The sequence below is a fragment of the Syngnathus acus genome, chromosome 17 (genome assembly GCF_901709675.1).
Source record: "Syngnathus acus chromosome 17, fSynAcu1.2, whole genome shotgun sequence".
In the NCBI taxonomy this organism is placed as follows: domain Eukaryota; kingdom Metazoa; phylum Chordata; class Actinopteri; order Syngnathiformes; family Syngnathidae; genus Syngnathus; species Syngnathus acus.
Window position 1 is genome coordinate 10657195 of NC_051102.1, and position 13693 is coordinate 10670887.

A 13693-nucleotide genomic window follows, 5' to 3' on the forward strand; every position below is an offset into this window, starting at 1 on the left:
TGACATCCACCTCCGTTAACGTTTGTGCTGCCACTAGTAATAACACGGTGCTCTGATTAACATTGCGTTTTTAAATAGAATAATTGCCATAGCACGTATTTCTCTGTTCTTTTAAAGAAAACAAACAAGCAAAGAAAACCTATTGGTCAGGCAGAGCAACTGACATCTGCTTCATTCATGCTTCACAATGACTGGCTCCCTCTCAGCTATCTTACTTGTAACCTCCAATGGCACTCACAAAGATGTGTGGAGCTGGCACCCTTTATTATTTCTGAAGGCCAACCTCAGCTCTGCCTGCACTGCCGCAACAATTAACTGTGGTCATTTTACACCGAGATGTATTATGTCCTGTATGTTCATTATGGGGTGAACAGGCATCCTGCCAGATTCTGCTTGTCACTGCATCCCAGTCGGGAGAAGTTTGGCAATCAATTTCATTTGGGCTGTAGCAGCAAGTCATAATTGAGCCATGATTGGATCTGGTCTATCAATAATTGGGCTTATGCCATTCTGAACCTGTGTGGTGGTCTGTTGAACTACCACCAGGTTGTCCTGAGATTTCAAGAACATTCAATAGTTATGGTGGGGAAGATGGAAAAGAAAAATGGAGTTTTTCTCGATTCGGAGTTGTTGCGAGATGCAGTATTTCTTTTTCACACCAGGAGGAACTGGTACGATATTGCATCATGTTGACTTTCAGCACCACAGGTGAGACAACTTAACCTTCTCCATCAGTCGTGAGAAAATAGCAGCAAGTGAAGATGGAGCTTTTGGCAAAGGACTGTAAAAAGGCTCCAGTAGTAAACTGACTACTGCATCTGATTTAAAATAGCAACCTTTATTTAACCAAGGCACACATCCCATGACACACCACCCAACAAAAATAGGGAAATATTGATCTCTTATCTCAGTTTAGGCAAACACAAAGCTGATACAAGGCTCAAGGTTGGAATCGCTCAAATCCAATATGTTTAATACCATGCCGAACAAAAACACCTGCTGTTGCCAACTGTTAGTGGCACGCTGTGAAATTCACAACAACTTGCCCTTTAAATGTACAGCAAAGAGTTCAAACGCCCACTGGCCTTTTCCAACCTTGTTTCCCTTGGCTAAAAATACCATGTGAAGTGTTTCTCACCAGAGCGGTGAACTCAAGCAATAAAGCACAAACAATCAACCAGCCAGCAAGCAAACAAATTCAGCCCCACTCACTTCAGCCTATGATGATAATGACAAATACAATTTGCATTTTGTCCTGAATAATGCATTGTCTGATAAAAGGACGGTATTGCCATGCATGGAAGAGTCTTCCGATGCCATCTGAAAATGATCAATAATGATGGGTTCGTTCCAATGTCCACACAACAACGGAATGATTTCTTATTTTGCATGCCTCCCAGTTCTGAGCTTCAAATCTCAGCTCTGATCCTCCCGTTTGGTGGTTTGCATGTTCTCTCGGTGCTTGCGTGGGTAGTTTGGCTTCCTTCCCCGTTCCGACATGTTATTTGAAAACTCTCAATTGTCCACAGGGCTGAATGTAAGTGTGAATTGTCTATATGTGTTCCTGAGATTGGCTGGCAACCAGTCTCGTCGACCCGACGTCTGCTGGGATAGACTTCGGCGAACCTAATGACTCAATAAAAATTCAATAGATGGATGCTTAGCAACTTGCTGAACTACTTGTGTCTTAAATGTCTTATTTCATTGTAAAACAGACCCCGAGTGATCAAAAGGGAAACTGTTTTGCAACAGAGATTTCTCGGAAGAAAAAAAAAACTTTTCAACACTATGTCTACTGAGAGAGTGTAGGAAAAGTGGAAAAACATAATCTGAGTGAATTTGAAAAAACGCCAGAGTACAAAGGTGATTCGAAAAGTGCTCCCAAGAAGCTGCCGTCTTCCTCTTTTGTGCCGCTGCTGTCTCTGACTGAAGGTGTTTATATTTTCGTAGGATGAGGATGTATGCAGATAGATGTTCCCGTGTCACGCCTGCGTGAGACACTAATTGCATATGATTCATGGTTGTTTTTGTTTTACGTTACACTGGCTTCCTCCCATTAGTTTGTTTACCAGCATTGTTTTTACACGGACAGATGGTTTGTTTGTTATCGACACAAGTTGGATCACCTGAATAAAGTTTGTCTGCATCAATTTAACATGATCACTAAGACCTTGTATCCTGCTTACCTACGTTAGCGTATACATTGGGATTTGCATTTTCTCTGAGGTTGTTTGCTTTTAGAGCATGTAAATGTATGGAAAGCAACATTTGGTAACCGCCAACAAATGTTTGCCCGATTTAATATCCACTCTGAAGTGAAAACTTATGCCTTGAGTGACAGTGTCAAAGAAGGGGTATTGCTTTCATTTATTGCTGTGGTTGTATTTGTTATGATTGATAGTAACCTCAAGGTTATTCTATTATATTTCATTTTATCCTTGTCATCTACTATAGTTATACAATACTGTACGACTCATAGTAAAACAACATTTAAAATAAATATTTCATCCGTACTGCATGGTTAACAATTCCTATTTCTTAAAACATTTTATTTGGGTTTTTATTTGTTTTGTTTGGTAACTGCGAGAACATTTTTTAAAAGCCAGATATTCATTTATTTGAAAACGCATTGCTGCCATTTTGTTCTAACGGCGGATTTTTTTGATTTTTTCCCTATTTTTCTGGAATCTCACACTGCTTTGCAACTGATAATGCTTGTGTTTTACTCTACTCATTACAACTCATTCCATTCTTTAGCAATATTGACACGGATTGGGTTGCTCCAAACATGACAGGAATCCCTCTTTAACATGTTCGTTTTAGGTTAAAATAATCTCCATGATCCTTCACCATAAATGAGCAGATCCCAGGATGCTCTTCAACATTGATCCCTTTCCTGAACATGGTTATTGTTTTGGTCCAATTTTAAATCCATCTACTGTGTAGTTCTATTTGCTAGTTAATGCAAAGCCTTGTCCTCGCTTGCTGTGGCGGCGGCGGCATCCAACAAAATCACATTCCCTTTGATGGCTGTTGTAACTGCGTGACAGGCAAGCAGTGAAAAAGCTTTCTAAACAAAAAACATTGATACACCGTCGAGCTGTGCTTTGTTGGCTGCATCCAGCCTCTGAAGCCACAGAGTCCAGAAAGAATGTAACTTTATATTGTTGCTGGTATAACTGTCAGAAGACGGCGCTGAACAGTTGCAAACAAAACGGCACTTGCGGCGACGCTACTCCATCTCATCGGAGTCTGCAAACGATAAATCTATTCATCTGCCATTCCCAATCGACCTGAATTCAGACGCTTTTCTGGTGTCGAAATTTGTGGAGTTCTCCTCAGCTCTTCATGGGGCCAGATGGGAATCCGGAGTCCTCCAGATGGGAGCGATTTGGAAGAAAATCCGACGATGGCAGAAATGATCACAGCTAGCCAGAAGACTTGTTGGCTTGAATTATGCTGCTTAGATCATGGCCTGAGCTTTGTGCTCCTTTATCAGCCAACCCACACTGTTTCTTTCCTCTCGCCAGGTTGCATCTCGTTCTTAACACTCACCAGATACACAAGCTGACGCTTATATTCTTAGTCACGCTCCCTGTCCGCTCTTCAATGACAAGTAGATAGGGCATGGATACCTCTGAACCAGTACACTTTTTTTTTTAAATAGATTTTTACCCAAAGTGTCTTCCCTTAAAAGTGATACCTCAAATGGGCAAATGTATTGGGACACCTCACTATAACACCTGCTGTGCAAGAAGTTGATGCATAAGTATGGTACAAAATGACGCCAGGGCTTGTTTTTTTTTTGTTTTTTTTTGCAAGAGGTTGATAATTGAGTTTAATCTTCCATGTATCCCTCAAATAGATTGTCTCTGACATGAAGCCATTACGAACCTTTGAATTTTATTGTTGTTGTGACTGCCAGGTATACTTTTAGTGATGAACCACTGAAGTTAGGGATCTCCAATTCTTCCACATCAGTATCACCCAAGCACGCTTTGGAGTGAGACAAGCTTGAGATAACTTCTAGCACTTGATTCAGCTGGAACTAATGCAACTAGCCCAAAACCTTGTAGATTAATGAGTTGTTTTAAGAATATGAGTCAATATCTCAATCCGCCTTTAATTGCTTTAAGGAAATGTCATTTGGTTATCTGGCCACAAGGCGTGATGTCATTTCAGGCTCCCTCGACTCATATGGGCCTTCTCTCAGATGAATGTAGCTGCTTTCTCGAGACACCACTCCCGATTGGCGGACCTGCTGTAAATCGATGGGCTCTCGCTATTGCCCTTCTTCACACTGCATGGCTCGAGCTGGCTTAGTCCCAGCTCTCTGTGATCCTTCAAGTAGCTACTATGTGGCAGAATTTGGAGAAGCCTGGGTTGGCTGTCCCATTGGCTTCTTTTAAAATCATCCAACATAGGATGATTAGTACCCTGAGAGCTACAGGTTTACAGACGAGATCAGGGGATATGATCACCTGCGCACTCGCCAAGCTCTGTGCTGGCCTTCACAACCAACTGACATTACTGTAATTTCTTGAGAAATGTTTTTTTTTTTTTGCTATTAAAATGTGGTGGTTTTGCAAAGCCCACACAGGAAGGCCTGCACGGGAATTCAAACCCAGAGAATTGATTTGGATTCATCTTTGGGGCCGTATGCAGTAGCTTCTCCTGCTGCAGAATGAATTTGAGGAAACCTTTCGATCACAACTGCCACCACTCACTCTGGTAATGATGCTGGGCTTCATTAAGAAGCTCATTAAGTCCCGTCGTTAAGCAGCAGGGCTGTTAAGGCTTTGATTGGTAATGGCTCTTCATTCAGAGGCAAGAGAAACCAGACATCCCAGGAGGTTCTGGCTGGTCCAGTGCACTTGTATTTAAGATGGAGGATGAGACAATTTGCAATCTTAGCAAGAAACATCACCTTTGCGGTGGAGTTTGGGGGTTTGAGCGAGGGCCCGAAAATGATGTGGCGGGCCGCATCTGGCCCCCGGGCCTTGAGTTGGACCCTTGATCTAAACAGCAACATCACTATGTTTGGGTCCACCAAAGTACAGTGAGAGATGGACTATAAAATGACATTTTTGGGAAAATGAATGAATGAACCAAATCCCAGGCTATCAGTTTTCACTTGAATGCAAGTGAGTTTGCTGCAAGATAGTGTGAGGGATTGATTCTGCACTAGAACTTCTGTAGGTGTCCACTGATGGGGAACAAGGCGAAGAAAAGAGAGATTGGACGATAGCTTTTACTGACAAGGTGCTGTCACGGGCCATTGGTGAGTGTTGAGGTGAGATAGCCATTGTAGACCCGGGAAGTAATTGGGCAATGGTGATAATTGATGATTATGAGAGATCGAATCCAAAACAAAAAGGCAGCTACACACAATCCATTGAAACAATCAACAGTCAACTATGTTGAGTCGAACTGGGGACAGGAAGTGCAAATTAGCCAGCAAAAGTGTCTTTAATTGAAAAACATCATTCGATTACTGCAGACATAGGCTTTGGAAGATATTTTGCATTCCGTGTTGGAGGAAACTTCTTTTTTGTATTTCTATAAATGGCTCGCATGCTTATGTGAGTGCTGACGTGGAGTATGATCATTCATAGGGATGACACGTTTCACTGCAATCTGTCTACAACAGAATCTGTGCCATAAATATTCAGTTGATGTAGGTGGAGTGTGGGTTCCAGAAAACAGAGCCGTGGTGATGATGAGACCCATGTTCAGAAAATAGATTATTAGTCAGCAGTGACAGAATGTGAACAAATGTCTGGCACACCTGACAGAGTAGCTGCCTGGAATGCAGTGATGACTGTTTGGGACAAAAAATTATTTGAAGATTTGGAAACTTGGGCCCCGGTTGATCTAACTAGTCTAGTTATAAATGAATACTTTTCCTCCTTTTGCGTTTGTTCAATGAATTAAAAAAAACAATATATATATAGTATATACATGATAAAAACAATATATATAAAATGAAAACAAAATTGTAATATAAATTTTACATTGCTACTTGAGATGAAGTATTTGTAATTTAATTCTGATAGCGGTCTACAGTACTTGTCTAGACAGACTTGTACGGACAGAAAAATGATCATGCGCGTGTGTCCTTTGCACAGAATGCTACGTAAGACTGGTACATGTAGCAGATGTGATTTCATCACGACGTTCTATGTTTGAAATTTGTGTTTTGACTTATGAATACCATCCTGGAACAACTGCAAGAGGCTGCCTTGTCCTAATCTGACCAAGAGGATTATCTGTTTTTCCTCCAATTCTCTTTCGTCATACATAGTATGCAAGCTTTCTTTATTTTGTTCTTTCGATGTGAATAGTCACATTCTGTGAAATTCTCATGTGATGCATTAAACCATCAATGCAAGTTCAGTGATCTTCATTGTGCAATGTATCATAGCAAAAAATACCCAAGGCTACCTCCATACATTTCAAAATGTAAATGGTGATTCAACACAACCACTCCATTTATTATTTTTACTTTTTTTTTTATAAATACTGTTGCCATGCAACATGATGGACTTTCCACATGAATTGCACATTGATACTTTCTGGCCACAGGTGTGCCACTAATGTGCCCATACTGTGATTGAATGTGTGTACGATGTTGGTGAGGGAGGGTAAAGTGTTCCCTGAGATTGCTTTCAGCAGACGCCCTGGCCTGGCTGCTCCGTTCCGCTCCAATCCCGCGAGGAGTTAATCTAATAAAACTCAACAGAAGGCTGAGATCGATACAGCTTGTCCCTCTGCCGTGCTCCCCGGACTCATCACTATACATTCCTATTAGTTAGGGAGTAATTGATTGGTCGACTGTTCATTATTCCTTTGATTTGGAGTTTTCATTAAAATGCCAGGGCACTCCATACGCATTTGCTGGTAATTTTCTACACTCAGTAGCTGCTTAGATGAAGAAAAAAGAAAAAAAAAAAGGTATTAAGAGGGAACGGCATGTGCTGTCAATAACACTGAAATGAAACTTTACGAACAAAAAGAGGAGCATGGCCATGCAAAGAAATTGTGGTTGTGAGAAATGTAAGTCTTGTGCATTCCTTTATTAAATTCCGATTTATTGATTTACTTATTTAATCTATTTATGTATTGAATATATGTACTGGATAACAAGTAAAGAAGTGTTTATTCTTGTATTTTTTTTTCTTGTCTATCTTCTCCCTCCTAGCTCCACACTGACATGGACCGGAATGACGGCCGCACTAAGTATGTCCTACGTGGCGAGGGGGCTGGCTCTGTCTTTGTGATCGATGAGAAGACAGGTAACATCCACGTCACCAAGCCACTGGACCGCGAGGAGAAGGATGAGTACCGTCTCATTGCCACGGCTACCGACAGACAGACGGACCGTCCCCTAGAGCCCTCGTCGCAATTCATAATTCGGGTGCAGGACATCAACGACAACCCGCCTGTCTTTGACGAAGGGCCCTACAGCGCCACTGTGCCTGAGATGGCAAATATAGGTACTCCTTTCTTTTCTTTTTTGAATCCAGTCTGTCAAAAAATAACACATTTTGAGCGGTCGCCTTGGTTCCTTCATTATTTTGTTTTTTGCTTCTCTTCGGCAGTCACGATAACCAACAAATCTTCCTTCTTCCAATTAAAATTGACAATAACTACCGTTGTCATTGTACTTTGCGATATCATTGCCTCTGTCTGGTTCCCACACGTGAGATAAAACTTTAATACTATGATGGGAAAATATAAGCTATAAAGTTCCAAATGAGCACATTTGAGCTCTGAGATTTAATGTTTTGCAGTCGTAGAGCAATCATCCAAAACCATTTTCTAACTTAAATTGAGCTGTACAAGTTCCAGTGATCACTTGAGCCTGTACAGGTAACTGTGCAATAAGACAAAATATGCAATATTCACTGTCCCAACTTCTCCTGAAGATGAGCAGTACACCTCTAAACTCTTTCTAAATTGACAGTTCTTCGTGTTCAGGTCCTGCATAATGTCACACTGCCATTTTTGCAGTTTCCAAGCAGCCCGAACCTCTCTGGACTTTCTCTACTCATTATGAAATGGAGCCTCTTTTTAAAGGAAAGGATAAGCCAATGTCATTGGCCACAATTCTGACCTACCTTGACCCTGCTTACAAATAATATATTCCACAAACTACTCATAATTCTGCTCCAGTTTATCCCCTGTTGCAAGGCGCTGTGCTTTTGCATATAAACCCAAGAAAAAAAAAAACGGCCTCACCCAGCTGTGCTGTTACCCTTTTACATGATATTAAAGCCTCCTCGAGCAAAGTTTGTTCAACAATATACTGACTTAGATATTTTCCATCTTACAAAATACAGTAACCCATCCTCCGTCTTTTTTTTTTGTGCCATGTATTTTAAATGCATTCAAGGTAGAGTGGTGATGTCGTGGTCTCTCTCACAGTCAAGTGGTGCTTGTTGGATTGGTGTTGACGTTTTCCTTGTTTTTTTGGGGGGGAGAATCTGACTTCCACCCATATTTATGTTAGGTGCGTAGAAAACTTGTTTATAGTTGTAAATATAAACGTGAATGGCCTAAATAGTCTGCTTGGTGAGGCTTCAGCTCACTTAGGAGTCTAATGAGGACAAGCAGAATGGCAAATAGATGGATTGACTGATGAAATGTTAATTAAATTCACTACCTGGCAGGGGAAAAAAAAAATGTTTTCACTTGCGATGTACTGACACGGACATGTCAAAGCCAAAGTGACCTATTAATATTTCCTTGACCGCTAAAGGATCATGTAAAATATGACAAACGTGCTTGGCATAGAAATGAAGAGACCAGGTGAGAGATAGGAGAAATATTTTGCACTGAAATTGCTGAGACATTTGGTGTGACAGGAACCGTTTTGAAATTGTAATTCCAAACGTGGCTGCAGAGAACCTTTATATACTAAAAGTATAGTAATCTACATTTAAACTCCATTCTGCCGCTTGAAAAGAAGTTCTACTTTGAGGGAACAATCTTGCAGTCTAAAATGTCATCATTTTAAGTGAGATTATTATTATTTCTTTTTAAATCTCACCTTTAGCCTTTGCAAACCGACTGAATCTTTTCGTACATGTAAAAGCGGTTTTCATCCACATTTTTCTATTTTTGTGCCCAGTGCAAGTCTAGCGTAAAGAGCTGTCCCTATTTTTATAGATTATTATTATTATTTATTTAGACCAGCTAAAAGCAGTTCTAAGTTGTGGCGCAAGTGGTGCATATTGATTTTGGTAGATCTGAACCAGAAACAGGCAGACCGATTATGAATAGTGTGACATTATTTTCTTTTTTTTTTAAAATATGACATCAGCGTGCATCAAACCCTCTTGAGCATTGTAGAGATGAATTCATTGAATACATTATTATTTTCCTTTCCCATTCTTGTTTGATGTACAACATGAGTTTCTCAACACTTCAAGGTCTCAGTTATATTTTGCGCAACACATTTTCAAGTGGGAAACTTGCTGCAAGATGTCTCTGGAAAAAAAAAAGTAGTTTGATGGCAGTTGTTGCAAACAGATGTTTTTTTTTTTTGAGTATTTCTCAACTTTCCCAGTCTTTTGATGCCTCTGCCACAGTTTTCTTTGAATGTGTCAAAAGCGTCAAATCCAAAATCAGGGATTTTCAAATCAATGTACTATAGACTTTAACTTTATTGGGACTGAGATTTGTATATTTGATAATGTAACTTTATTAAATCAGCTACAGGATCAAACAGTACTGAATTTGGATATGCACACACATCTTTTATTGTTGCTCATAGCGCCATTCCTTCAATCAGATATAAAGTTGCAGTCGATCTCACAAATCCCTTTTTTTTTCTCTCACATTGTTTGGCTTGAGATTCAGAAAAAAAAAACACTCATGCTCCAAAGTATAATAATAAAATTCATTTTTCTATGTGTGCTGCACTGTATGAATGCAAAACATCTGAAATGCTTTCTGGAGTTTACCTCCATTTTTTTCCCCCGCAAACTAATTCAAAAATGCTCCTTCCAAATTGACACTCCATGAGCCGTAGAAAGAAGATTTAGGAGAGTAAGAGGGGGGGGGGGGGGGGGCCGTGAAAGCGGCAGACGGTCCGACTGAACGAGGGAGCAAAAAGAAATTGTAGACGGAGATGAAGAGAAATGAAGTGAGACAGTCGGAGGGTGCGGGGATGTTCACGCTAGCAGAGTGAGAAAGTGTGTTTGTGTGGGTGTTTCGATTAGCTGAATAAAGAGTTTGTCACACATTTGCGTGGAAAAAGATAGCAAATGCGTGTGGGAGAGGGTGGAGAGAGAGAGAGAGAGAGAAGATACGTGGCGACATAGAAAGCGATCTAATACACCTAAACCGCTGCTGTAGATTTTCCATCTTGCTCCAGGTATTGCTTATTTTGGCTGTGTATCTCAAGCTGAAATCCCTCTGTTTTTCTCCGCTTCATCCTCTCCTCCTTCCATCCACTTCTCTGCTCCCTGCAGGCACTTCCATAATCCAGGTGACAGCGACAGATGCTGATGACCCGACTTATGGGAACAGTGCCAGACTAGTGTACACACTGGTGCAGGGCCAGCAGTACTTCTCTGTTGATCCACAGACAGGTGAGTGTGTTTCTCTCCGTGTGTGTGTCAAGTGTGACTTTCCATCTCCTCGGACAAGGTGGAATGATACTCAGACTGGCCTGATTTTAGTCTCGTTACTATTTGCAGTTGATTTCAGTTCTAGTTTACGTGCACTGGATTCGATCTGATTGGCCAAGCTACATCTGAATGCAAGCCAAGTAGCAAGGATGCAATATTGTCGTTTTTTTTTTTTTTTTGGAGGTGATGGATGGATGAATGAATGCTTCAAATCCTTCAAATCCTATGAGTTAGGTCAATTCGATTTTATCTACAGTACATAGTAGCAATTCACAACAGTAGTTATCTCAAGGTACTTTACACATTGAGCAAGTGAAGGTTAGACTTCTCATACATAAAATAATAATAAATATAAAATTGTATTTACACTGCCTTTCTCCATTGCAAGATCTCAAATGGCTACAGATAAAAATACTAAAATAAACAAGGCACACAGTTTTATTTAAAACGAAGGTAAAAATCAAATCCAAATATTGACTCAGAAATACATCATAGCAACTACAAGCAATTAAACAGACGGCTCTAAAATACACAACATTTTCAATGCGGCTCTTGAACAGCACCCAAAAAAAAGATGAAGACAAACGCAATGCAAAAGCAAGTTTGCTCAAGATGCTCGAGTGCAAACACATATTGAAAATGCAAACAAGTGGATTGATTTAGTCATGACTCAAGTGCACACAGCTTGCGGAAGTGTGGCTAAACACAACTAAAGCAACATACAAATCCAGGTGAGCATACAAACATGCTGTTGATGGACCACCACAAAAAAAGCCAATATTTCCTGCGTTTGTCTTTCTCATAGCCCAGCTCCTGCCATTTCTCTTCGTTACACACACACACGAAATGACGTATTGCCACACTTGTCAGTCATCCATCTTTCCGACTCATGACCGCTTAGCTCCCAGGCACACACCCATAAACACGCTCGTAACCCCCACAGGTTATTTCCAGTATGAGTTAGCAGAAATCTATTCTTGCTGTTAAGTGCAACAACCAATGCTTGCAGTGGTGCTAAATTTGTGACCTCTGGTTGAAGTCAATCAAAAAGAAAAGTGTCAGCAGTGGTTTGTGAAGTGGTACACAGGACAGATTAGCAAGCGCTCAAAGGACTTGTGTGCCGCTGTGTGTGTTCTCAATATCCTTCCACTCCATAGAAGTCACTCAAGGACAAGCGGAGGTTCACATTGGTGGAGGGCACCTTGGTTTTTCAATGTGATCGCTATCACCGTTTGATGGTTGTTCATAAGCATTTGGAGTGGATCACATTGATTGAATAACGCCCGTATGATCCAAGACAACACGAGGCTGCGCTTGTTAGGAAGACACGCTTTCTTTTGCCAAGTTGCTACCAATGTCAATTTCGACCAATTGATTACTGATTTCATATAGCCCAAAGAGCTCGACACTTTCTTTTGATTGTAATTAAAAAGCAATTGATTGTAAGTAAAAAGCAATTCCCTCTCAATGTGCAGGAGAAGATGCGTCAATGTTTAGTATTCCAAACATGTCCTGCCTCTTCTCACTGCTCTGCCTCCTTTTTTTTTTTTTTCCCACCCTCATTCTCAATGGCTCAATCATTGGCAGACATATCGCAAATGGAGACACACTCAGCCGACCACACTTGAGAAAAATGCTTAAAAATGTTGACATTCTTATTTGTTGAGAAAAGCTCGTTTGAATATGACTGAATGTGATTTGCCCAGTCACGGAGATCATGGCAAAGCCTGCAATCTATATGCCCACACAATGAGGTCATTTACGTAGCGGTGAATAATGTGTAATGCATCGCTCGTCCATTACCATATGAGACCCATAACAATATACTGTGCTCTCTGACTGCCTGTTTTTCATGGGTTGTCATTTTGTCAACTGCAAACATCTGCTTTTACTTTGGAAAACAACTGACATCGATCCTTCTTGTAGGATATTGCGTAGCTGTTTTTATTTCATCACCAAATAAATGAAGAATAGTCATAATAATATATCCACATTAAATAATAATTCAATAGTAAATAATACCAAGTAAACAAAAATAATTAGTAACCAGAATTTTTAAAAAATACCCTTTTGGTGAAAATAAAACTGTATCCCATATTTGATGAAAAATTTGAAAATATTTGATAGTGATAAAAGCATAACACTCCTCTTCAGAATCAAGGCCATCTGCAACAGTCTCTCTCTCTCTCTCTCTCTCTGTCTATATGTCTATTCTCTATATTTTAATAATAGAAAACATTTATTTGGTTGCTATAATAATAATAATAATAATGCAACTGAACACAACATCAGAGTTTTCCGAGAGTATTTTAAAGGTTGTCAGAGAACATGTCTGTAATTACAGTCCAAGCTCATAAAGTTCCTGAAAAAAATGTTAAACTTCAAAAGATGAGGAAATGACTACAGTGCTCATATCATGCTTTAATACATATATGAATGGCTTGAGATGCAGAGCGGGCAATGGGGTTCAGTACATCCATCACGCTGCCCTCTGGCAGTCCAAAGCAGTAGAACTAAGGAAGAGTTTATTCAAGGCAGCCTTCACTGGAAGATACAAGCCTAACCCAAAAGGAAAATTGGGGATCAAACACAAACGGGCCTTCCCTGTAAATGAAAGGAGAACATTTTTCCCCAGGAGATTGGCCAAATAGTTGAAATGATTCCTTGGCCTTCTCACTTTTAATGACTTTAGGTGTTTTAATGGGATGTTTTAATGGTGCCCAATAACATGGCCAACCTAAGCTAACATAACAAAAGACCCCTTCGCCTGCCTAAAAACATGCAATCCCCCAAACAATTCTGGACCCCAAACCCCCCAAAATATATATATTTATAAAATGTCAAACCTTGACTGACTTTTTGAAATCTTCTCCAGGTATTCTGCGCACAGCTGTTCCTGACATGGACAGGGAAACCCAGGACCAGTACCTTGTGGTTCTCCAAGCCAAAGACATGGGAGGCCACTTGGGAGGATTATCTGGTACCACCACCATCACGGTTACCCTCTCTGATGTCAACGACAACCCTCCGCGCTTCACCCAGAGTGAGTAACACAG

General features: G+C 40.4%; 1 protein-coding gene across 3 annotated transcripts in view; it reads left to right on the forward strand.

The window, feature by feature from the left end:
* LOC119136751 overlaps positions 1-13693 on the forward strand; it is a 97330-nt gene that overhangs the window by 49741 nt on the left and 33896 nt on the right. For all 3 annotated transcript variants that reach the window (XM_037275464.1, XM_037275466.1, XM_037275465.1), the window contains exons 4-6: positions 7202-7496; positions 10479-10598; positions 13513-13680. In XM_037275464.1, the coding sequence (XP_037131359.1) occupies positions 7202-7496; positions 10479-10598; positions 13513-13680 (583 nt within the window). The remainder of the gene's footprint in view (positions 1-7201; positions 7497-10478; positions 10599-13512; positions 13681-13693) is intronic.